The sequence below is a fragment of the Molothrus ater genome, chromosome 5, assembly GCF_012460135.2.
Source record: "Molothrus ater isolate BHLD 08-10-18 breed brown headed cowbird chromosome 5, BPBGC_Mater_1.1, whole genome shotgun sequence".
NCBI classification, from domain to species: domain Eukaryota; kingdom Metazoa; phylum Chordata; class Aves; order Passeriformes; family Icteridae; genus Molothrus; species Molothrus ater.
The window spans coordinates 63,582,438-63,609,305 of NC_050482.2; the positions used below are offsets into that span (position 1 = coordinate 63,582,438).

At 40.2% G+C, this 26,868-nt stretch overlaps 2 protein-coding genes across 2 annotated transcripts in view; one reads left to right on the top strand and one right to left on the bottom strand.

Moving 5' to 3' along the window:
* STAB2 (stabilin 2) overlaps positions 1–4,242 on the top strand; it is an 82,282-nt gene extending 78,040 nt beyond the window's left edge. The window contains exons 63-67 of the mRNA XM_036401077.2: positions 532–690; positions 1,520–1,627; positions 2,315–2,443; positions 3,478–3,597; positions 4,192–4,242. Coding sequence (XP_036256970.1) covers positions 532–690; positions 1,520–1,627; positions 2,315–2,443; positions 3,478–3,597; positions 4,192–4,242 — 567 coding nt within the window. The remainder of the gene's footprint in view (positions 1–531; positions 691–1,519; positions 1,628–2,314; positions 2,444–3,477; positions 3,598–4,191) is intronic.
* A 1,520-nt stretch (positions 4,243–5,762) lies between these two features.
* Positions 5,763–25,076, bottom strand: NT5DC3 (5'-nucleotidase domain containing 3). Its single transcript, XM_036401139.2, has 14 exons — positions 24,842–25,076; positions 21,828–22,012; positions 18,937–19,011; positions 18,414–18,469; positions 16,169–16,259; positions 14,963–15,100; positions 13,626–13,686; positions 13,289–13,391; positions 13,047–13,148; positions 11,978–12,059; positions 11,553–11,639; positions 10,233–10,373; positions 9,811–9,875; positions 5,763–8,746 (listed from the first exon to the last, which is right to left on the bottom strand). The coding sequence occupies exons 1-14, from the start codon at positions 25,035–25,037 to the stop codon at positions 8,485–8,487; spliced, it is 1,644 nt and encodes a 547-aa protein (XP_036257032.2). The 5' UTR covers positions 25,038–25,076; the 3' UTR covers positions 5,763–8,484.
* Between the last annotated feature and the right edge of the window lie 1,792 nt (positions 25,077–26,868).

Genomic DNA, 26,868 nt, shown 5'->3' on the forward strand with positions numbered 1-26,868 from the left:
TTTTCCACCAGGGATTTTAGTTACCCTGGTACAAAGGAGTCTGCCTGAGATGAAGTCTGTTCTGGCTCATTAGCATGGAGCACAGTTATGTGAAGAAAGAAGCATAGAGCTTTGGTATTTCCTACAAATATGTTAAAGGCATCCATTACTGACTTCATTTCTATGCTTTCCTCTTTTTATTCTTTCTTTCCTTCCTTCAATCACACACTGTTTCAAACAATTCATAAGGGTTTATTCATTGGTTCACATCTTCAAGCTGTTTGGAGTATCTCTGAGTCTCATCACTTCAGGTCATCCTTCAGAGGAGTAAAATCCTTTGTCCTGCTGGAATTAAGGTCCTGCCATCAGAGGCCAGCAGGGACAGAATGTCCCACTGTTCCCATGCAGATTTCCCAATAACCTCTAATGCTGCTGCACTTGCTGCAGAATTAATTGCAGAGGGGAAAAAGGTCACAGGCACGCAGCTTACTAGTAAATCCAAAGGATTAATGAGATCCATTAACACTCCTTGTATTTTGCCCTCATTTGCAGACCCTTTCTGGGAGAGACATTGAGTATCATTTATCTAATGCCAATATCATGTTTTATGAGGACTTGACCAATGGAACCACCCTTCTCACTCATCTAGGGAAAAAACTCCTTATTACAAGCACGGGGGGCCAGGAACATCAAGTCCCCATGGCTGACCAGGTACCTCTGTAATAAATTTCCCATCTTCATGCTTTTCCTCCTCTTATACCCTGTAATCAGGTGACACACTGATCTGGAGAGCATTTTGATGAGGTTAGAGTGGGCAGCAATGAGAAACTGAATTCAGAAGGCTCTTTGCTGTCCAGAGACTGCAGGAGAGAAGCTGCCAAACTGGAAATTTACCAGCTTGCAAATGGACATCTCTTACCTGGAAAAACTCAAAGGAAGCTGTTGAAGTGGCTTTCAGGAATGGGAAAATAGGGATATGGGCTTCATTTTGCTCTCCTCTCAGCTTGGTAGGATTATGGGAGATGGCTGCGTGATAGGTAAAGAGATGAAAGCAGCAGCTTATCATTAAAAAAAGATGTTGGCATTTGTAAAGTTTCTTGGTAACTTTCTGGGAGAGGCAGGAGACGTCAGCAAAGCCTTGCTAACAGCAAGCAAACTCCATCCAGCAAACTCGAGTGGCATCCTCTGCAGTGAAAGTGGCTGCCTGGCACTCAGGAATCACTGCACTTCTAGGCAGAGCTTTGTAACTTCACAAAGATCACAAAAACCTTCAGTTAGAAAGGAAGAAAAAAAAAAGACAGAGCACCATGAAGGCAACATGCAGGTAATGATGAGGGCTACTCCATGCACAGGAGAACCATGACCAGCCAGGGCTAATGTCCAGGGAGGCAGCAGTGTAACTTTCCCTGGCTTTTTTTCCACATGTTGTTTCTCTCTGGTGAACTGACCACTCAGCAACTGAGGTGGAGAAACCATCTTAATGTCAGTACCAGAGAGAGAAGGGTCAAAGCTCAGCTCTCATTGCTTCTTTTCCTGGCAGAGCAAGATCCGGTATGTGGACAGAAGTACTATTGTTGAGTGGGATATAATTGCTTCCAATGGGATAATCCACATCATTTCAGAGCCTTTAAAGGCTCCATCAGAACCTGTAAGTGCATGGTGATTCAGGTTTTTTGGGGTGGGGAGAGGTAACAGTCTTATTTTACCCTAAACTAACTGCTGACATTCATATATTCCTAGTTTCCCTGGCATATATACAGCTTTCAGTTTAAAAAGGTTACTTTCAAAGAGAATTAGAAGTTGAAAACAAGGTACCAGTGACACCAAAAATTTGTCTGAACAATTTCTTCCCACAGTTATAAATTTGTTTTCTGTATGTAAAATAACGGACCTCATGTACATAACAGAGATTCTTAAAAGCTCCATTTTAGTTCTTCCACTTTCAAGCTTTTAAGGCACCTTGTTTACTCTTGCCTTGGCATTCATTCCTATCCAAAACAATGTTTTAAAAATAGATATCTTTTGCCTGCATGAATTCCTGAAAATTCTCCCAGTTACCCAGCTATCTCCTTGGTCCACAATGTTTAGTGATGGGCTTGGCTGTGCTGGGGGGAACAGTTGGATTCCATCATCTATTTCCACATAAACTTTTCTGTAATTCTATCAAAAGGCCACATTCAAATGTCTCTAGGGAACACCTACTAGGAAACCCAAGCACAAGAACAGCCTAAGCACAAGGACCAGAGCATATCTCAAAAGGACACTGCATGTGCTTGGGTGCTGTAAGCTGACCAGTGCCCACCCAAAGCTCACTCACCCTCTTCCCTTTTTCCAGGCTCCTCTCCATGCCAGTACTGGCACAGGAATATTCTTTGGCATCTGTCTAGTTACTGGAGTTGTGGCTCTGATTGGATATTCTTACCTCAGGTTCAGGAAGAAAAACATCAGCTTCCAGCACTTCAAGGTAGGTGGCAGGTGGGAACACAAAGCTGGGGAGGGGAGGGACAACTGCACTTCTCAAATTCATAACTTTCAGATTTTCCCATACATTTGATTAAGCTAGAAACATTCCCGGTCACTTCACACTTCTGCTGTTCAGACTGAGACACAGAGAAAGGGGGGAAAGCTCACATGCTTGCCTTGGGCATGAGTTCACATTTGCCCCAGACCCCTCCACCCAAATGTCTCCTCACACAGACACTTCCAACACCAAGGACTGGCCCAAAGCTGATTTTACTGCACCACAACAGTGCAGAAGTCCTTGCTTCCCCAGAAAGCAGCTCACCCTTAGGGAAGAGAGGAATTACAACCACTGAAAGGGCACCTGTTCTCCTCCCTCCATTACTATCAATTTTGTTGTTCTGGAGGTTGAAACATTTCATAGGAAAAAGGCCAGATCCAACAGACAAACTGAAATGCCTGTAGGATTTAAAAGTGCAGGTTTTTATACTGATGCAGTTTCATGCTTGATTTCCCTTAACTAATTTTGCTAGCAACACATAGATGCAAAACCAGCCAGCAACAAACTAAGCTACAGAGATGAGGGATGAGAAAAAAAATGTTACAAAACATACAAGAACACGCCCAAAAGAAATTCTACCTAGAAGTGAACAGAAGTCCCTTCCTGTTCTAGTCCTGCAGGTAATGTGAATCATCTTGTAGAAACAAAACCCAGTAGCCAAGAGCCAGAGGAAATTTTTAAACAGTTTCAAAGAGAGCCCTCAACTAACCAATTACTTTTTATCCCAGGGCCACACTCCCTCCTCCTATTTTTTGTTGAGGCTTAAAAATAAGAAGGGGAGAGGAAAAGGGGTACCAGTGTTAAGTGACCTGAGATAAAACACAACCGAACCCCCAGTTCATGCCCAGAGACAGATTTAGACAACAAAGCCAGTTGAATCACAACAGTGCACCAGCTGGTAGAGAGGCTCAAGTGCCCCACTTAATGCACTGGGAGAAGAGGATGACATTTAAGCAAGTTTGTGTGCTTCTGTGTAGTCCAAAGATGACACTGACACAACGCCACTGGACAAGCCACAGCCTTCAAATATCACCAACCCCTCCTATGAAAGTTCTTCAACACTGACTTCACCAGAACCTACTTATGATCTTTTCTCAGTAAGTATTCATTTTGATTTGAGATTGAGACACTACTAATATAATGGTAAGAGGGAATGACTTTATAAAAGAAAAATGTCTTGATGGAACAGAAAAATAAATTCAAGAAACCAGCATTTAAATTTCTGGCTTTCCTGTCTCCCCCCTACCTGAAATTGGGTTGCCTCACCTGTGGTAAAATTGAAGCTGTGGTCAAAAGCTGCATCTCAAGGCCATCTTCAAAGACAGTTGAATTCAACTCGACTTCAAATGACACTGGATGACAGTGACACATCCATAAAAACTTAAAAAGCCTTCTAATTTTGTCTTCATGTCTGCTCACTACAAATGCAGCTAAGAGCTACGTTAGCACTCCAAAGAATCTGAAACCCAGCAGGGAGGGGGCTGGGAATTCAGGGAAGGAAGGATTGCAGCTTCATGTACATGCAGAGTCTAAAATCAAAATGCACCATCTTGCATTCAGTAAAAGGACTTGTTTGGTAAAGAAATGTCAGGTGCCAACTCTGCCATCTGTATGGACAAATTTGCCAAAATGTTACTTTTGTTTCTTAATGCAGTGTTCAAGTCTGATTTTCTTTTTATTCTACTTTATAGGATTCAGATGACCAACAGCTTGTGATGAGCGGTCCTTATGATCAGAATTAAAAACTGAATTTGGCATTAGTCATCTAATAAACACATTTACACTGACTGTGGAAAAAAAAAGAGCACCTACATTACAGGGAATAAAATCTTGTTACAAATTAAAAACCAAAAGAGCACAGCTTTAAGATGCCTTCTATATAGCTCACAGAAATACCAACTTCAGAAGTGTTGGCTGAATCTGAGCAGCGCCAACTATGAGTGCCAAAAGCAAAATTGAGTCTCAACTAACCTACCCAGAAGCAGACACCTCTCTGGAAAAAACAGCTGATTTTCACTCACCTGCCTTTTAACTGCTTTTCTTTTTCTTTACAGACTTTAAAATGGTTACAAGCACACAGGGCTGCTAACTTGGCAAATATCCTAGATTTTCTAGTACTGCAGGCCTGTGCTTTCATTTTGGCTCAGTTACAATTAGAACAGGCAAGTGTGAAACAGAACATGTGGTAAACTTCTATTTTTAAATGGAGGGGATTTTTTGGCTGGTATACTTTCCTGTGAGATAGTCAGCAGCAGGAAACACAGCCATCCTGACTGTCCCCCTTGCCTCCTCCAGCTTCTCTGTCTTTCCTCAACCTTGGCTTGGTGTTTGCTTTACATCTCACCTCACTGTCCAAAGGGAAGCAGTAATTGAAGCATCTTTAGTAAGAAATGCAGGTGATGTCTAGCTGGAACAGAAAAATAAATTCAAGAAACCAGCATTTGAGTTTCTGGCTATCCTGTCTCCCCCCTACCTGAAACTGGGTTGCCTCACCTGTAGTAAAATTGAAGCTGTGGTCAAAAGCTGCATCTCACGGCCATCTTCAAAGACAGCTGAATTAAACTGGACTTCAAATGACACTGGATGACAGTGAATATGTCCAAATGAACCATTTTTGTGCCAAGTGGACTGTGAGGATGAACATCCCCTTGCCATGTAATGTCTACATTCAGTTCTTCATGCCTGAAGGTTCTTCACACACTGTGTTTTTACCAAGCACAGCAGCAACAGCTGCCACTGTCACCACACACCATTAGAGGTGGATCAAACTTGAGTTTGAGTCAGTGTCACCTCCTTCCATCAAAATATTAACTATCTTTATGAGAACATGAAAAAAACCACTAAACACCAAGAAAAGAAAGGTTTTCTTTCTGGAAGCAGTAACATTCCCCCAGTCTACAGAGGCAGGAGGGAAGCCCAGGAAAGCTTTAATTTCTCTGGGAACTACCCCAGCAGGCATTCCCTCAGAACAAGGCAGGGGGCAAATCCAGGGCTGTTGATGCAGCTATTATTAAGGGCAGGGAAGGAAATAGAACATGTAAATACACATTCATCTGGATGAAACAAACATACAGTCCATTTCCTCAACTCCTTCCCCCATCCCCCTACACAAGCCTGCTACTTTAGAAAATTTAGAACAAAAACACACTCAAACACACACATCTAGGAGAGTTTTCACCACAGAATTTTGCAATCAATACAGCTCATGTTGTTTCCTCCTCCCCAGTCAATCAAAATATTAAGGCTCACAGAGACCAGAAGATAAAGTCCAAGCATTTATTTTTTGTAATAATCATTAAATATTTTTATCACCAAAAAAATAAAAGCTCCACAACTCATTAATCTCTTTTTTTACTGACAGGTTATTCAGCTCTGTGTTTTTGATAGACCAGAACAAAAACTTTTTCTTGCTTTGGTGTTCAAATGAACCATACTCCCAAAATTAGTAGAGAGACACTGCCCATTAAACATGCCTAAAAATCTCTTTGAAATCAGTAGCGTAAGGTTAAATTGAGCAATGCAGAGAGTGTCAAGGTGAAATCATTAAAAAAATGCAAGACATTTTTAAAAGTTACAAAGCAGCACTTTAGCACTGAAAAATAAATAATAAATTTGAATATTCTTACTTAAATTTATATTATATATAGTTGGGTTATTTTAAAGAAACATAACCCTTCAATAATTAACTTTTTTCATGCAACATTGTTTATTTCAACAAGTCATGCAATATAAACAATATTTTACTTCAGCTGGCTGTTGCAACATAGCTTGGTGGAGGAGTCTGATTTCTAACTTAAGAGAAAGGAAGGGTGAGAGAAGACAATCTTGAAACAAAACATGCATTATGTGCATAATATAACCATCCAAGCCAATTAAACTGTTCCTGCTTAACACAGGATGAATGTACAGTGGTTTGGGTGGGTCTTTTTTTTAAAGAGTGCATTGAAATCACTGGAGCGTGAGAGGTGCTCCACACACATAACACCAACTTCAGTTGAAGCTGAGCATTAGGATAAAGAACTGAAGGCAAATCAGTGTATTTCCATCTTCATGTTTCATTATCAAGTTATGCTAAAAATTTCTTGCACAGCCCCACCAAGTCAACTCCTGATGAGCTGCAGTCAAACTAACTTCCTGCAACATGTTATCTTTTTATTCCAGCAAAACCATCAGGACAGTCAGATCAACTTACTCATTTCAAGTATATTCATCTGTTTAAACATAGGGGTTCATAAATCACACACTTCTGTCAAGTTTGAAATAGGAGTACAGGAAAATCATAAAATCTAAACCACCTCTGAGAACTTCATACTGATTTCAAGCATACAGGAAAACTACTTACAAAATTGTGCAGGCTAAATTACAGTACATTCTTTACTTTGCAAACATGCTTTTAAAAACATGAAATATGCTGTATATGAAATTCAATCCAGGTACTTGCACATACAGACAGGTTAAAAAACAAACAAACCAACCAAACCAGAAAACTTTTGGTCAACAAAAGTTTGTTTGCCTGCAATCATGATAGGAAGCAAGTGATATCCCAAAATGAATACCAAATGCTACATGTTTTGTTAATCCCATGCTTTTAAAAACCAAGCCTTTAATAACTAAAATTTGAAATTTTTAATTATATTATGCCTTCTAAAGTGGCTGGGGTGGGAAGCACCACTTTAAAAAACAAACATCTCCTTTGGATTCAGAGAAAGGAAACAATTCTTATTTAAAAACAACTATATAGCAATTCTATAAAGTGCCTCTTTGAGGAAATACATCAACAGATGTTTTCCTTGTGCAAAATAGACATTTTTCAGCTCAAATCTTTGAAACACATATGCTACCCAGAGTTTGTGTTCACGCATTACCTTCAATATCAGTAATTCAATAAAACTTCCAATCTATACCAAAACTATTTTTCTTTATTCAAAATGTGTACCACTCCTAATTTAGCTTTCAGGGCTTGAGCTAAAAACATGTCATCAGAAAACTCTGGGTTTCTCATTTCTTAATTCTTCCTCTAAGTCCTTTTCCGGTTGTGCGTGTTTACTTTTGACTCTAGAAGTCCATTACTGAAGGCTATATGAAATACATTCTCTCCTAGGGAACAGCAAAGCCACATTGCATACCACTGGAATAAGACACTGTTTAAAATCTTTAAAAGCAGCATTTAGGATCAAACTAAAGCTTGATAGAGAGATCTGTCTGCACTTTGAAATGCAAAACCTCTTCAAACTACTATTATTGGAGAGTGGATACTTGAAGAGTTCTGAAACTCAAAAAAAAAGGTACCTAAAAGTTAAGAGAAGGAAGCTGAAGCAGCCCAAGCTACTGCAAGTTTCCATTTTAGGCTCAGGTCCACCTGCAGCCAAGCACAGGCAAGAACTTCTTGCAGACATGGCAAGAACAGAAACTGCACAGACAGGAGAAAGAGCCCAGGAGCCTGAGCCCAGTGCAGCAGAGCCAGGGCACTCCAGCCCTGGGCCCCTCACAGGTAAGGCTCCATCTGTAGCAGCAAGGAAAGGTAAAAAGTGTGACCATCCTTCTCAGTCTCACCCTAAGCTGGTTACTAACTTGTGTCACTGAATTACTAATACTGCATTTAAGCTCTTCCATGCCGCAATTCACTGCAGGCTCCAGCTGGAGTGCTGAAAAGGGGCAGAAGTGAGAGTCCTGGTATTTCTTTGCAAACCACAAGGCTGCAGATCAAAGTTTTCAATGAACAAGCTAAAACAACCACCCCAGAACAGCAGCAGTCCTCTCCCTCCTGGCCTACCACTAGTTTGGCAGTCCATCATCTCTTCTGTGTGTAAGAGGAGTTTTCACATGTCTGAGCAGGAGAGGAGAAAACCAGGTACAAGGTTATGAGAATAAGTATGAAATACATATAAACGAAGGTAACAGATTTAAGTGGCTTAAATAAAATGCAGGTACATTCAAGAAAACAAACAGATATTTGTCCATTTTAGAGAAGAGCCACCAAGAGTTTATTTGATCTGAACTGTCTCTTGCAGAAAAGGCATTCTGAATGTACCAGTGCACAGCTGGTCTGACCAGCCAGGAAGTTCATGCTGCAAAGGAGTCCTTCTTGGATAAAAGGTGTAATCAGGTTCATAGTTCAAGAGACAGCTCAGTGATGCCATGTAGATATCTGCAAACCTAGAGAGACGTCTCAGGAAGTAAGTTGGATTCTCATCAGTTCTGAATATGCTTCCAAAGTGTGAATTGAAGAAGTTCCTGTTCATCTCCCTGTCCCCCAGAAAGAGAAAACAAAGACAGAGAAGTGAACAGACCTGCACACATCTCTTCACCAGCTGGTATCCATAACCTAAAGCAAGCAGATCCTAAAACCTGTTCTATGCATTATTCTCTTGCCATTGTTTTTCAAAACACTAAAATGTGCCACAGAAGTTTTTCACCTCTTGCACATATACAACCCAGTTCTAGAAATCCCAGTTGTGAAGAGCTTCACACATCCCCCACTAGAGGTAAGTTGCTTCTGACATCAGAAACAAGACATCTAAAGCCTTCTTTTCTAGGAATTGTGAAAGAAGATTTTTGCCTTTATCTAAATATTAATGGCATCCAATGTTCCAAAGATAAAAGACTTCTTAAGAAAAGGCAAAGATTTGGTTAATGCACACATAAAGCTTAAACACATCTTGGAATTAAGTTCTGGGCATTAGTCACTGCCAAGTATCATTCCCATTTTATTTATTCCCACATTTCTGGAGAAGGCTGCTGGTTGTACAGCTGGCCTTGAAAACTGTGCACTTCACACCACCTGCATTTAGGTATTTCTCCTTCATGACAATAGATTACTAGGACTTCTAGCCTTATTGCCTAACTTCGTGATAAATGCCTGCTAAATCCAAGCTGGAGCAGAGCTCAGTATTCTAAGATGTATTACAAACAATCTGCAGAAATCACGTAAAAAACCTGGTAAAGTGACCTAAGCCTTGACAAGGTTTTATTTGTGCAGAAACTGTGGAATCAACAGTGACAGCTGAACACAGGGACAGAAGAATCAAAGTGAGAGGGAAAGGGATTTGATGGGATGTTACCTTTTCACACAGAAAAGTTACATTTGTTCTAAAGACAGGAAAAAAGGGTGCATATCTACAAAGTGTCAGAGGGGAGAAAAGCTGCACAAGAGACAGGTAGAATATTGCTTCAAAAATGTTTTACAATATCTCTAAGTAGCATGGAACATAAACCAGGGATGGAAAGAAATTTCAAAGAAATTGGAAGATACGGCATAGAACCCTTGGCTACCAAAGCATACTGCAAATTCTTCATTTCCTGTGTCTTACCTCATTTCCTTTCTTTCCTTCTTCCATTCTTCTAAAATCATTTGGGAGTCAGGATCACGGTGAACCTGAAATGTAAAGCATGGATAACCTGTAACTAAGGACAGCTCTGCAAATAAACCTTTCTATTAATAAACCCCTTATCACCTAACAGGACATGAGCAATAATTCAGAGATCCGTATACAGAACTCATCCACGTGAATTTTAAAACAACCAAAATCAGGACTTGATCTAGGCCGACCACTGGAGAAAGAGGACAAGATGTTGAGAAAACTCCTATTAACTAACCACACAAATAATTGCAGTCTACAGTCCAACTCTTCAGCGAGAGTGAAAGCACTTGCAAACATCAATGTCCAGCATTTAGAAACTTGGCTGGATTCCTCTGGCTCTCCAGAGCTGATTACACACACACAGCACAAACCTGCATGTGTTCCAACAATCCTGTCAAGGTTTGCAGCCAGGTCATGGTTTGAATGTACTTCTCTGTGTTCATGATTTTAATCTCCGATCGTAACTCTGGAATAATCGCACCAGTGCGCCAGCCGTGCTTCAGGGTCAAGTCCTATTTACCAGGAATTACAAAATACAGATATTAGTCTTAAGAAGAACTACTTAAAAGAAAAAAGAATCTGACTATTGTTTATCCCAAAGCAGCACTAATTTAATTGGTTTTTATGTACAAACAGAAGTATGAAAGAGTGGGACTTAACTGTGCCAATGGACAATAGAATTTAATTTCAGATTAAGCATCAAATCGTACATTTTTGAAGGGAGAGAGATGAAGAACACACAAGCACTTGGAAATAAACACTAATTCATCAGGTAAGCAGGAAATGCCTCTGTAGATGAGAGCTCTGCTGCTGCCAGCAGTACCTGGAGGAACTGTGTGCTGGGTTTGTGCTGGTTACCCACACACCCAGCTGACAGCAGGCTACAACCAGGAGCCCCAGCTATTCAAGCTGCTCCTGACAGGTACAACACAAGGCAGCTGCCACCTGTGCTCTCCTCTCCACTGTGCCAGGGTGGAACAGAGCTGCATCCTCCTCTTGGCCCTCTGTCTTCTGAAGCACCCAATCTTACTGTTCTTTTTAAAAGCAGACTGAGGGAAAAATGTTAACATCTGCTGCTGTTGAAACATGTTACAAAATTTTGGAGTGGAAAAGTCACATCCAGGCATTCAAAAGGAATGAATTACAAAAGAGCCAAGTGGTGCTCATTTACCCTAAATTAACAATTAACAGAGCATTTGTTCATAAGGTAGCAAAAAAAAAAAAAAAAAACCAAAACACAAGCCTGGAGAGTGGGGGATACAAATCAGAGCAAGTTCTAGGGAAGAACATTCACAACTAGTGACAGGAAGATTGAGTCCTGCATTCAAAACACAAGTTCATTCAGCTGTCATCCAAGTCAGGCATATCCCGTACATTTGGATATCTGTGTTTACTCTCTAGTACATCTGACATAATCAGTATCTGGATCAGGAATACAACCTCACACATTCCTGACCACAGTTAGTAAACAACTTAAATGTTACAAGTCAGGTGGAAAATATGGTTGGCATTTTACAGCACCAAGGTTACTTGCTGGGAAAAAAAAAAGACAATGTGGCTTAACAACCAAATCTTGTTGTATTTTAAAATATCAAATGAAAGTGTGCTACACTGAATAACTGCAGAGGAAGAGAGCAAAACTAACAGAAAGCCTCATCTTTTCTCTGATTTTGGGAAAGCAAACTACTTACTGCCAAGTCACTGTATATGTGGTCACCGAAGTAGAGAACCTTAGAGCCCCTCCAGCCAGTAAGCTTCAAAAATTCATACAAGTTACCCTGCAGAAAAAATGGCACGGACATTGTAGCAGCACGTGACTTGCACCTTAGCAGACATGAAAAAGGAACTTGGTACACCACTAAAAATATTGCATAGTACAAATCTTGTCCTCAGTTCATACACTATGAATCCCGAATTTTATAGGTGATTTCAGTGATGGCAGCACTTCAAGAGACAATGACATACAATACCAACAACGAATTTGTACAACTTCAGACATGAAAATAACTCTCTTAAAGAATGCATCTGCATTTTAGAAACCTTTGTATCCAAAGAAGCTTAGGATTCTAGGAAATAGGTATGAAATTTCAACATAAAGAGTCTGTTGAAAGCATACCTGTTTGTAAATCTGGCCTTTCTGCAGCTTGTGAATCTTGTCCCAGAGCAAGACTCCCCTTTCATTCACCTTCCGAAATGGTCTAGAATAGACAATGCAATTGTTATGCTGCTGCAGGAGTCCTGACACTTCTTAGGAAATTAAAGTATTAGCATGAAAAACATTCATCTCTCAAAAGGAAAAAAAATCTCTAGCATCTGAATTTTTTAAGAGACAAAGCAAAAGTCCAAAACTTCCACTTTAACCAGTGAAAAGCAATGTAAATTTCCAGTATACTTATGACATTTATAAACAAATTTTGAGAACAACTGCTGAGAAGTAAGGCAGGGAATTCAGGCAGAAGGGAAGAAACAGCATGAGTTTTCTGCCACAAAGGAGGAGAGAACACAAAAAAACCGATGTGTAAAACTCTTCCCAATCCCTCAGTTTGCACACCTGAACAACTGAAAATGAGAGAGCACAGGACTGGGGCCAAGACACACAGCAAAAATCTTTTTAAAATTAAATGCAAAAAGTAAAGGGCAAATAATCCCGTCTCCCTCTACCTCACTTTCAAATCATAAGCACACATAAAGGAATAGGTCTTTTTCAAGGGCATACACATTAGAGATGTGTTTACTTAATCACAACTAGTCCAAATATTCCAGTCTGTCAGCCAGCCAGATGTCTTTTAAATATCATGTGTGAAGGAAAAAAAAAAAAAACCAAACCCAGAAGCAATGGAAGACATTTCCAGATAAGGGTCTGATTTGAAAGGCATCAAGACTTCTCAGGCTTATAAGGAAAGAAGCACACTTCAAGAACATGCAAATAAGAAGTTAAAAATGGCTTCTGTGGCTCTAAGTCACTCCAGTACACCTGTGACAGCTCCTAGAACTCTCTTAGGCAAAAAAGTGTAAATATTTAGACTTCAGCATTGGGTGTTGCTGTATTTTGTAATGACTTTACCCAGGTTTCATCAAATATGATTTCATTTCACATTGCAGCCAAAATAAAATATTTCCTAACACACTCTATAGCCTTATATGGAAGAGCTGCTTGAATCATTCTTTACTGACCAAACACCCACCTTCGCTTATCATTGAAAAAGTTTGGTTTTTCAGCCTGGACAATGACCACATCAAAGAGATCCCTCCAGTCCTTGCCAACGATGAACTTCATGCCTTTGTCCCTAAAAAGGACAGAGGAATATTAACAATTAACTGTAGCAAAGTGCAGCTGCCTGTGCAATAGAATGAATTATACTAGAGAACCTCATCTTCCCCATCCTTTACAAACGCATAGTTAAACAGCAAACAACTGCTCACGTACACAAAGCTGCTGGGACTGTTTGTGATGAGAAACATCTTCTTGCCATGATCAGCCAGCTTTGCTAACACTGCACGAGTTTGTTCAGCATAGCAGATGTATTTCTCTGTGAGGATTGGGGAAAACATAGCATTAATTGAGAACACTCTTGTGAAAAACTTTGTATGCATTCAACCAAGAGCTCAGAACACAAGGTTATACTTAAACACACCTTTGACAAGTGGGAATAAGTCTTTCAAATTTTAAAAATTTAGAATTTGTAATCTTTAAACATGGAAGCCAGAAAAATCATATACTATCATTAAAAAAAACTTTGATAGATTATACCATCAGTACTTACCAATATCTGCTTCAATTGCTCTGTACATTATTCCTTTGATATGAACATCCCTGATTGAATCCTGTGAGGAAAGCAATGAGCAGTAAAGAACTTCACCTTTTGAAGTGTTCAACAAATAGCAATAGTAATTTGTTTTTAAAACAACTCATTTCTCAACACTTCCAATTTTACAGAAATGCCATGTAATGTTCAATATAATTATATATATGTATGTGTGTATATACATACATATGATGTCACCACTAGACAAAGGCTAAGCTTCTCTTCTGAGAAATTAACTTCTTAATTTTGGGGAGTACAAAACTATAGCAGAGGGGCTCTTTTACATCACTGTGAAAGGTTGCTCAGGAGGGTGAAGTGAAAGCCCTCTGCAGAAGCAGAGTCATCACAGATTTCCAGTGACCTTTGGAGCAGAACACATTCCTTTCCCCTTACAAAAAAAAAAAGTTGTACATCTGACAGATTTTAGATTACAATCACTCAGAAATGCCCTGATTATTTACATAAGGAATTTATGAACAGATGAAAGAAGTTAAATGTTAGAACAAAGTATTTATAAGGCACTCTGGAGGCATTTAACAGCTCTCCTGAGCCAGCTCTGCACCAGACAGCTTTGTTCAGAACAGTGGTAGTGCCATTTTGCTGCTTACTCAGGGTATGGCCTCAAAAAAATACCACTATAGGGTTTCCAAAAGGCTTGTAATGCTGAATAGATCAGAAATTTCTCTACGTACTTCAGAGAAACCACAAGAACTGCCTTTCTCTGGTTACATAACCATGACATAAGATTATCTCCTCTGCAGGACACATGCTGAGGAATCAAGAGGGTCAAATTACTCTAGACTAGGACTAGAGCTTATCTGGAAGAGGAGGAGAGGTAAACAGGGAAAAGAAATAGTTCAAAAGTAAGAGATGGCAAATAATTATACACTAGCCAAAATGAAAGCTCCAAACTGGAATTCCCTATAGCCTCTTGCATTTCCTATAACTTAGTAAATCCCTGATAGTGAGAAAAAAGTTATGTTCAACAACAATCAAAAGAACTTTTATCACTTTACAAGATCTTCTTCACTTTCCCCTATTCACCCCTCAAACCCACAAAAAGATCAAAAGTCCTAGAATGTCAGCTTTCAAACCAATTTCAGTCTATTCTCTTCCAAACTCTACCTTAATTTTACTTACATTTTTATGGTTGTATACCCATAATTACTCCATACAAAAGCTAAAGTGAGGTATTTCACTGAGGTTAGCACAACAGGTGAAAGCTTCCTGAAGTGCTCACAGAGAAGACACACAAATATACAAGTTTATCCAAATCTTCAAAGTTTGACATCTACCTTGACATCTTTGTACAGATGAACAGGTTCATAGTCTATGTTGTTTTTCAGAAAATACTCATTCACACAAGAAAGGAGTGTCATTTCTGGCAAGGAAAATATATCCATGAATTGCTTCATTGTATTTCCTTGTGAGCTCTACAGTGATGAGAGCAAAAGAAAGAAAAAACAAAGTCAGGCATTTCCCAGATTAGAACACTTCCATTTGTTCAGTATAAACACTTCAGCTTAGTTGCAGATATTCAGCTTTTGCCATCCCTCTTCGCATGGCTAAAGATTGTTTTTCAACTAAGATCTTCAATAAAGTTATCTCCAACAAAAGTGTTGTGATTAATTCTTCAAATAAATCCAAATCATTACTCTTTAGAGTGATATTTTAATTCATAAAAACAAGACAGTGCTCAGCTAAAAGACAAGAGAAGGCCTTCACTAGAAGTCTGCACTTCAGCAAATGCATCCCACTGGGAATGCCAGAGTGAAATTCACAACTGCTGCAGAGACTAGATTCAGGAATTCTAAATTCAGCTCCTTAAAATAAGAACAAGTACAACAACAATAAAATGTTCCACATCACAAAGGGCTTTTTGTGTCAACATGAAATTAACATAATTTAAAAGGGGTGGACGTTACAAGGGGTGAAATAAACTTGGCTTTTTAGCAAAAAGTTAGCTTCGCCCTTCATTTGGGAAAGAGGAAGCAACCCACCAGAGGAAAAAAATTAACTTTATTGGCAAAGTTTAGGATTTAACATAGAAGTTTCATCTTTTATCACTCATCTTTTGTCAAATCATCTTACTTTGACTCTGTCAGGTTGCATGCAGGAGCTGCCTCCATACATTTACTTGCTGCTATACCAGCTAAGCCATCAGACCACCAGGAAAAAGTAAAGTACATGAACCAGATATGGTTCATTTGCCAGCCTTTATCAGAATCTGTGCACAACACTGAGCAAGTTACTTGATTTTCTGTGTTCCACCACTCTGTCTGTATGATTTAGTAAGGGAACACTCAGAGAATAAACTACAGCAAGCAGGAGAGAGAAAAGTCATTTGTCACTTTAGATGGCAAACTTCACACGTAGCACTAAAGTTAATCATATATTAAGAAAATGTAACTGCTACTTATATAATGAGAACAAAATTTAAACACCAGCACCCTCATGCCAAAAAACCCTCACCCAATTTAAAGACCCATTTGTGGTTTTACCTTTCCATAAAAGTCACTCATTTGTTCTAATGGGACATGGGAACCATCATACATTGCAATGACTTCTTCATCTGGGACAACACTGAGGCCTCTGGAAAAAAACACTAGCTTTAGTTCAAAAGTCAGATTAAAATTTTCAAGTAAACACCAGACCCTGACAGATTAACACTTAGATCTGGATCTTATTAAACCCAAATAACATCACAGGAACATTTTTGTTTTTAAGTTAAAACAGCACCTTTCCTTACCAAACAAGTAACATTTTAACAGGCTCATGCACACAAAACACATTCCAATTTTAAGTCCTTTCTACTTTCTTATGGGAAAAGAGCTTATTATTGTCCATTAAGGCTATGCCTCAAGGGGATTTTTAAGAAGTGGTTAGAACTTCCAGTTTCTTAACACAAAGTAATTCCTCACACTGCCTTTTATTTTATACAGCACTGATGATATGATAGTGCTTAAATCAGATTATTCTGCAGCATGACCTTGAAGATTTAAGGAAGTGAAAAATATACACAACCTTCAACTAAATAAGAATTTCTTTTTAAATGTATGAACAGTTTAGTTTCCCAAAATTTAAAACTACTTGAAGGATGGTTGACAATTAAAACGTTCAAATAAAACAACAAATGGGGAAGAAGGGGATAGCATTTCCCCAGAGTTTATCAACTATTAAGAGAGTACAGGTTTTAGTTTGGTTTTGAATGTTTACAGCATCAAACATCTTGCACTAAAGCATCTTAAAGACTGCAGGCATTCAAGCATCCTTACCAGAGGCCACAGAAGTGTTGATATTTTACTCAGGATTAATAAAAACCACTAATGCAAACCAGATCAGCTGGTCTCCTTTTTCCAAACCGACTTAATGATGTTTTGCAGCCTTGTAAAACAGATCATTATTTCTGTGCCTCCCTTTCTTGGTCTGACCAAGAAGAGCTGCCAGCATTAAAATAAAAACAAATTAGTTCACAAGCCTAGTGCTTTCAGTGCTTAGAGTCCACACCAGCTTTGCAGTGGAAAGGCATGATACATGAACTTCTCAGCGTTTTTGTGGTGGCAGAATCCTACATTAACCAGCTCTTTTACTGCAGTTCTGTCTCCACATACCAACTGGGACACAACTCTGAGCTGCTGCTGATGGAACTACAGCATTCAAGTCAGGCAGATAATACTTGGGGTTTGTACCATATGGTGTTCAGCATCACCCCCTCTACAGCAGCAAGCACTAAGAAATGCAACCAAAATATAAACCAGATACCAGAACTGAGGAGGTACCTTCTGGTCTGCAGACAGCTATGCCAAGTGCTATTTGAATACTGCTAGAGAAAACACTTGTGCATCAGCAGCTCCTTAAGCACAAATCAACAGAGGACAATGTGAAAGCCCCAGTGGAGAGATGACTGCCTAGGCAAATCTGTAGATTACTTTTACCACAAGTCTCACAGTCCTGACACAGTTCAGAGTGCAGCTGTATAACCACAGATCATCCTGACATCGGCTCTCATGGCCCTCAGCCTCTCTTTTCCTCCCCTCATCCCTGTACAGGTGTTTGAGGAAACAGCATGAAGGTTTGATGCAAACCATCATTTCCAGGTCATATCCCCGTCTGGACTCAGATTTGGGTGTTCTGTCCTCGTGGTGGGTAGGGGAACACAACTAATAGCACAACAGAATAAACCTGGGTAAAAGTCTTTTTGTCCAATGACTTTAAGAAGGGTGGCCTGGCTTCTTGTCTAATTTAAAGTCTGGTACCAAGTGTGGTGCAAGTTTGATTTGGTTGATGTGTCCAAACTTAAAAGCTCAATGTAAACACAACAGGACCTCTCAAGTGTCTCCACGACCACACCAAAGTCATGCTACCAGGTACCTTGTGACAATTATTTACATAGAAAGAAACAGCAGAGAAGTCATCAGGGTATTTTTAGATGTCTTTCAGCACAATTTAACAGCCGGAAACAAAGTGAGTCAGCACTATGTGACCAACCAGCTTGCCAATTCTGCCAGGGCTGATCTGGGGAATCAGCTGGGCTGGAGCAGGCAGTGGATGTGTACACATCTGTGTGTACACACAGAGATGCAAAGAAAACCCCTTCCAGCAAGGCCACAACGCTCATTCATGGCTGCGGTCATCAGGGCACGGGTCCTGGTAAGAATCCAAGCTGTACACTAATAAATGGGATTAAAAGAAACAAAAAGTAAAAGCACCTATTGTTATTATAAAGAAAAAAATAACTTTACCCACCTGTAAACTGTTCCCAGCTGAATATAATGAAAAGCATCGATCTTCATTAATAATGCCTTGCAAAGAAAAAAGAAAATAATTATCACTTCAACTATTTGACATGAAATTACAAAAGTCAAAGCAATTTTATCTATAACCTTTCTGCCTCCAGAACACCTGAGCACTCTCCTTGCAACTTCCTCACAGCTTCCAAAATATTTTTATCAATGACTTTTAACTAGTTTTATCCTGTTGCACCCTAAGTTGTCTTTCCCCACCCATCATAAGGACAAAATGTCCAAAACAGGTTCTACTTAAGGGCCATTTAAAAAAATATTATTATGCTTACTGATGATGTTAATAATAATAAATAATAACAATAGTAATAATAAAGAATCAAGATTGTTATTAAAGAGAAAAACATTAAACAAAATCCTTACACATCAATGCAGAGTGAAAAGCTGAAAGGCTTATAAGTTCTCTTTATTTTCTTTGGCTATGTTCTCAGCACTACATAACTCATCACAAAGTTATTTATACATACCCGGTGCACATCATAGTGAAGCCCTCTGATGGCAAAATTGGGATCATAATCATATTTTCTTATTTCTGCAGGATACTAAGAAAAGAGAGCAATGATTTGATTTTAAAACCATAATCAAAACAATAAAAATTTATTCTGCAGAATTTTAAAAGTCTAAGTTTTCTATGCTTCTCATTTGCTGTAATCATTTAGGAGAATTTTTCCTAGGCTGGTGAGATTTGCAGGAACATATGCCTGCAAGACAAGTGAAACATTTTTCCAAAAATCCAAGGTCATTGTTTTAAATCTAAGGTCATCCTGGTATCTTAAGTTGGACATCCAGGTAGTCCGTAGTGATTACCTTTAAACTTTAGCCTCTTGTTCAAAAAGTTAATTAATATTATTAATACATTCTTCATACATTGAAAAAATGAACTGAATGTCTGTCATGTACTCTTCCTCAAGTTCTTTATATATACTGTATGTAGTCTAACATTTTTCAGTGCAAGCCCATTATCAGACAACTGTAATTTTGTCCTGCTTTAAACACAGGTTGCCACAAAAAGAAAAGTCAGGTGCATGCCTTGGGCTAAGGGCTTTGTTCACTTGTTTTTAAAGGGTGAAATACTTCAGTAGTTTCAACAAGGCCTGAGAAAACTATAATTTCTTTGATTAAAACACTGAAAGGCAATCCTTCATTCTCCTCCCCCAGGTTACAGCAGCCTTAGAACCTGACAATGTTTTTCACCCTCTCTACAACAGTTTCTATAGATATATGGATAATTTGCAAGCCTTCAGGGGGAAAACTGCATTAGGCAGCTTCAACAGAGCCTCTAGCTACTTTATAAGAAATAAACTGTCGTTTCCCCCCAGAGCTCTTATCTTGCTGAAGAGGACTTGCTCTGCAGCTGCTGTGGATTGCATTTGTACTGAGTACAGGCATCTACAGTTAAAGGAAACAGTCCTGTGATCCCTAGACTAGCACTTCCAGAAAATGTGAGGCAGGCTACTGATCTGAATGAAGAGCAGCATCAAAAGCCTATAGACAGCTTGGAAGAGGCACAGGTTTGGTCAGGGAACATGGAGCAGAGACACAAGGGAAATCATCAGGGAACGATACAGAATTGATCGACTAAAAACTCCCATGCACTGCACGTGCGCCAGAGCAACCACACCAAGCATGTACAATGAAATTTATTTCTGACTTTACCAAATTTCTGCATGCTTGACTTGTGACTTTAATTTAGTCTACTAGAAAGTTGTCTTTTCAGATACATGCCAGTACATATGAGCTTACCCTGGCATATAAATCAAAGCTTCCTTGCAAACCAAACAAAGAAATGATAGAAATGGCACTGTTTGCTTACCCACTTTTGGTAGGGACAAATGTAACTGGACTGGAACAGCAGTCCTACTAAAAAGGCACAAGGCCTGTGCATCAGGAAAGAAATGAACCCAAGAACAAGAGCTAACATAGAACACCTGCTGCCACCTCTGTGATTAGCATTGAATTGATGTTGATTCTCTTGGACAATTCCTTGCTTCCTACACTGCATTTTGCAATTTTTGATGTATTACCTCCCACTGCCATGAGCAAAATTGGCCATCTTTTGGGTTGACTGTAAGAGTCATAATGGACACTGTCTAGAGGGTCTTTTTCTAATGTTACAGACAAAAAATATATTAACATTATAAGCAGATAAATTCCAAAAGAATATAATTTCAATAAGCTGTCTCAAAAAGAAATTATTACCTTTGTTCAGTAAAACTCAGGAGATTTTAACCAAGACAAACTGGAAAGCTATTGCTACCCAAATCCATTCAAATAGTAAAAGCAGAACACCATTCGTATTTTTGTCTACAAGAATTAATCTTGACTGCTACAGTAACATGGGTTTTTCCCATGAACCATGTAGCTTTAATAAAGTATATTTACACATCCCACAGAAACTGCTATCATGACATGCCAAAATTGCAGGGGGATAAAGCTGTGTATGCTTGTAGCACCCATGAAGTTTTGTTTGCTCTTCCAAGGATATTTATAGGTGTTTATAAATAGCTCCTAACCTTTAGATTCAAATATGAAAGTAGACTAACACCACGCATTCAGATTTAGGTTGTATAAAAATACACAAGCAGCTTTATTAACATACTCCATGGACTTTGTCTTTTCCTTTCCTGCAAGTCCTACAGTTTAATTAATTTTGCTTCTTTTAGTCCACGGATTTTTTTCAGTCTTTATCCCAGCAATACCTTCATTTTCCCCAGCCACCCATCTCCTCCTCTACCTTCCTGACACATGGGAGCTTTTCCCAAACTAGACAAGAAGCAGCTCCAAACTGCCTGGATGTCAAGTGGTCACCAATGCAAGAACACTGCTTGGAGAGGCAGGAGGGCAGTGCTCTGACCTGAACACTTCCCTGTATCCAGGTTCTGACCACTGCACACGCTGCCCCTTCAGCCAAGGCAGCCGAAATGCCAGGTACACACAGAGCCCTCAGTGCAATCAAAGCCCTGCTGTGAAGTCCAGCTGAAAATATTTCGTAGGGAAATTAATCACTGCTCTCACAGCAAGGGATGAAACACAGGGGATGAAATGGTAGCTTTTAAGCTTCTTATTTATTAATGTGACTCCAATAAATGACAATGAGGAACAAATAACAAACTGCACGCCCACATTAAAAGATAAGACAAATATAACTGTATTCCTTAACAGACTGTTCTCTGCTCAGAACCACAGCAGAGAATAAAACAGGGCTTCTGTTGTGAATATCTAGCTGTTGTACAAAATGTGCTATAAGGGAGCTGAGCTAGGACTGAGGCATGAAAAGATGATTCATGCCTCTCAGTCAAAAATCATTTATTATACCCTTTATTCATAAGTGTATTGTTATTCCATTAATTTTACTTACCCGGTGCTCATTAATAAGAAGATCTCGAGCAGCATTGAATATGAGCGTGTGTAGATGTTTAGAATAAAAGACCAAGGTGTAGTCATAATCAAACCCATAAATTTCAATGTCTGACAGGCTCATTTCATTGTTTGAAAAAATAGCATCAGGGTTCAGCATGTTACTCATAATTGAAGGAACCAACTCTGTGAACAGGGGAGAAGAAAAAAGGTTATACCAGCCTTACACCTTTATTTAAATAAAGACACAGAAATCCATTAGCAATTGCTAAATATGGGTAAACAATGATGGAAACTATCAAACTAATTCACAATAAACAACTAGTTGTTAACAATATGATGCTATTGAACATGCTGTCCCCCTAACTTGTCTTGGTGATCCATAGGTTTTATTCCAAGTAAGCTTTTCTCTGCAGTCCAAGTTGGAAGAGAAGATGCATTTTGGCATCTTGCTTATCAGAGAACACCAGACATAATTTTTTGCTAACTCCATTAACACATTTATTATTGTTTTTGAACATGAATTTGGAGTTGAAGAATATTATATTATCATTACTACTAGTCTAGGAGCCTTGTCTTCTGCTCCCATTACTTGGTCCAGCTCCTGCCCCTGAAGCAGAACTGACATTGTTCTGATTTGATATGGCTTTAATTTTTGCTTCACCATTTCAAGGTTATCATATTAATCAATTTCAGCTCACATGAATAAACTATATGTGACTGTGTACATACAACTGTAACATACATATTGTTATGCTTATTAACCTCCTAGAGAATCAGAAAACCAAACATATTCTGCTTATTTTCTACACAAACACACAGTGGGTGCAAACACTTCTATTTTAAGGGTATGTTTCTGTTGATATTTGATTGAAAAACTATACTGACTGAGAAATAAACTGTGATATAATAAATAACTTTAGGACCAACACCAATGTCAGTACTAAACACTGAGAGTGTTTATATTTCTTGTTTACAAAACTTGAAAGAGCAACATTAGGAGGTTAAACGCTACTCTCCTGGCAGCAGAAAACATGAGCGTGTTTTCCTTCCTTCCTTTCCATATACTGTCTTTATGCTCCAGAATTCCCTGCCAGTGGAAAAACATGGGGAACATTCATCTTAATGAATGTGCTTGAAAAGGCGAGTTTAAAGGGAATATGCTTTGTTTGGTTATTTTCCATATAGGTTTAAAAGGAATTGACCAAGCTTCTCTCAAAACCTTCAGCTCTGAGGACAGACCCGTACACGCTCCACCACTGAGAACATCCCAACAAGGCAGGTAGGTGTGGGGACTTCAGATGCAGACACCCAAGTCTTTTAATTTTTAAGAGAGGGGGGAAAAAAAGCAAATTCACTGAGTTTAATTCCAAACGTCAAATAAAGCCCAGCAATCAAATCAAATACAATTTGACATGCTATGATTAAGGCACATATTCTACTAAATTCTTACTCCTCTATAGAGAGGGCCATTCAATTAACTTGAAGTCATTAGCACAGTTTTTAATCAACTTCCAAAATCACATTAGAACACCCGTCTCTGTATCAGAAAGGATTTTTTCTAATGTCAATTGTGCAGCTTGGTGAGTCAACACTTGTTTTAAAAATAAAGATATTTATGTAGCTATATATAGATAAAAAGATACTTCAGCTGCAAACTTGCTTGACTGGTGGCTGTCTGAAAACAGACAGTATGAACAGTTGGCAGCTATCATTCTGGCCAGCAGACAGCATCACAAGTGCAATAAACCTTGGGTCAAAAACCAGGAGAGCCTTCTAGCCTTGTCACCTCGACATCATAACTAACTGAAACATCATATACTTGAAGCCATTGGGTGACTTAGTTGTAATATAATAGCCTGAAATCTTCTAGAAGCAGTTGCCTCATCTTTTGCCAGCTCACACCCACTGACCAACTTATTTTCTCACAACATTACCCTACCTCAGCTCCTAAGTATTATTTGGGTGTGGTTTAGAACAAGAGAAAGTTAATTCCAAAAACAGGAAAAGAAAAAATAGATTCAAAATGCAACGTATTTCCCTTCTTCCTATCCCTTATCTCACTCTCCAAAGCCCACAGACCTCTCTTGAGATCGCTAACAGCTTTTAATTTCACTTCTGAAATGCTGACGCTATTCTGCATTCACAAATGCTCTGCTTGCACCCAGCGCTGTGAAGTCCCAGCTCACATTCAAGACTCCTAAGTGCAGGAAAAGACAATAATTTCTTTCTTTATAAGCAAAACATGCAAGCTACGGCATTATCCATTGCCACCACAGGACATGCTCTTCCCCATGGCATTATGGAACACTCTGCCTCTTTTTCTTTCAGCTCGCAGAAAAGACCACATTTTCAAGCAAGTATTATCTTGGTTATTCTCTTCCCATCGGAGCAAGGGCAGAAACGAGCATTTTGCTTGCTTTTTCCCTAGCGCTTTTGCCTGGCTAGGCTGAAGACCAAGGCTTCCCAGGGTCATATATGTACTGCGAGCATTTTATAATGCCTCACACGGCGTTATGATAGAACCGTAAGCAAAATTAAAAGAGTCATCCAAAACTTTCCAGCATTTCAACTTTTTGGAAAAGCAGTCTATTTCAGAATAGATACTTTGTGTATATATATAACAGCCATCAACGAGATGACCAACTTCTCGATTTTCTTTCTACATTTGCTTTTCTACACTCAACACACCTCCAAAACCTGCCAATTTGCCCGGCCCAAAGCCGCTCCGAGAGCCGCGGCCCCGCACGGGCGATGGCGTGAGGGGCTCAGCGCTCCCTCCGAGGGGAGGACGAAGGGACTGCCGCCCCCACAGCCCGTGTCCCCGCTGCCGGCCCCCAGGACCCACCGGCTGAGGCTCTCCCCGCTCTGCCGCTCCGGCCCTGGGCACACCACGGCAGCCGGAGCCGCTCCTCGGCCCCCGGACCCTTCCCGCTCCCGCACAGGCTTCGCCCTTGCTCCGCTCCCAGCCGCCACCACGGCTCCGCTCCGGCCCGCTGAGGGGGCGCCGCTCACCCTTGGTGACCCTCTTGGCCTCCTTGTAGCGCGACCACAGGTAGCTCTTCATGTCGGGCGACGGCTGCTGCTGCTGCTGCTGCGGGGCCACGGTGCACAGGGGAGCGGCGCCCGCGGCGGGCAGGACGCGGCCCCGCCGCCCACCCGCGCCCGCCCTGCCCGCCGCCAGCAGCGCCCGCGCCGCTACCGCTGCCATGCTCCGCGCTCAGCCCCGCCGAGCCGCTCCGCCGCCGGCTGAAGTCACTTCCTTGGGCCCCGCCCCGGGCCGGGAGGCGGGCCCGGGCCCGCAGGTAGCGGCAGGAGGCCGGGCTTGGCCGGGCCCCGGAGCGGAGCGGCGGCGGTGCGGCCCCGCGGGCTCGGCCGTGTGGCCGGGCCGTGCGCGTCCCATCTGCCGTCCTGAGGACGGAAAGCAGCGTTCTCCCATCCACCGGCACGGGCAGTGTTTAATGTGCGCTGCTGAGCCAGGTCACGGGGAGCTGCAAACCCCGACCTCACGGCTCTGCTGCTCCTCAGGGCTCTGCTGTGCTCGGAGCTGCCTGGGATTCTTTCGCCGCAAATACCGCATCAACAGCAGGTGTTTACTTTTCCGAAGTACTATATACACCTGCTTACATCTGTAGCAAAACAAGCTCAAAACACAAGCTGCAAGTAAAATAGACACAGTTCTGTTGCTGTTTTAAGGCCCTCGTGTCCCTGTGAAGCACTGGCCACTGATAGCTCTAGACCCTGGCAGTCTAAGAATTTGAGCCATATCTACTATACTTGGAGAAAAAATAAAAATTAGATGATGCATGGATGAAGAAGAACCAGACCAGATCACTGCCACAGTGTGCTCAGAAAGTTTTTACAACAAAAGGAACATATTCTTTTTCCAGTCCAGTAAACATTGAGTACAATTTGTTCTTATTTCAAGGGGATCTACATAACCCATTGTCACTTATGTCTGGAAGTTACTCAGCCATTCATCCCCATCCATCTCAAAAAAAAAAAAAAAAAGCAATCCTATACAAATCTGAAGGATTTCAGACAAAATCCTACTCCTTTTTTTTCTTTTTTTACAAAGAATGACTCTCACCTTGTTTTTACCTGCAAAACCACAAGAAATATAATCAACCTTGGATTTCAGAGTGTCTGTCAGTATCTATTTGTTCTGTACTTCCAACCAAGGCTGAGTTCTTGACTGACAGTACAATTACTACAATTGAGATTGCCAAAAGTCTGATATGCTTGGGATTTCCCAGGCTTGGTTATTGGTGGAGAGCAGACATAGCTTTCGAAGTTCCTGCATTATCCTTTCTGTTAATTGCATTGTCATTTCAGTATGTGATTCTGGTAAGCATCAGTATAAATCCATCACAAATTCTGGGAACAAGGAGAGAACAGATCATCAATATTTAGAAAACAGGTGAAATGAGAAACAACATCCTAGAGAATTAGTAATCTGGTACTTGCTTTCTTTGATGTTCCTAGTGTGAGAATATTTTTGCAGCAGACAAAATGAAAACTCACATTTAACTTCCAGCATCAGATTTCCCATGTACAGCTACAAAAAAATTAAGTCATCTACGAAATTACAAGACTTGGTAAAAGTAATTTTGAATTTATGGCATTGTTCTAGATTATTGTAGGTATTCCTGTCAGCCCAACTCTTCATCACCTTCCACAAAACAAAAATGTATAATAACTGGACAGCTTTTTAAATCCAGCCTATGCGTTAATTAATCCCACATGCAATTCAGTTTAAATTAATAGAAAAAGTCTCATTGTTCTTCTCCTGAGCACAGCTTAGCCTGGTCTCCAAGTCCCAAGACTATAAATACTGTGAACAATAACCACTTTGGTAGGTGAGGCATTCTCAAGGAAGAATTACAAGAACTTCTCTGAATAATACAAGGAGGAGTAGTAATAAAGAAGATATTTCCAGCAGTCAATGTGTTAACAAAGGTGTTGTTTGCTGTGCCATAAGCAGTGAGAGGATACTGCAGAGACAGGGATTTATGTTCCCTCACTGTGACACCAGCATTAAG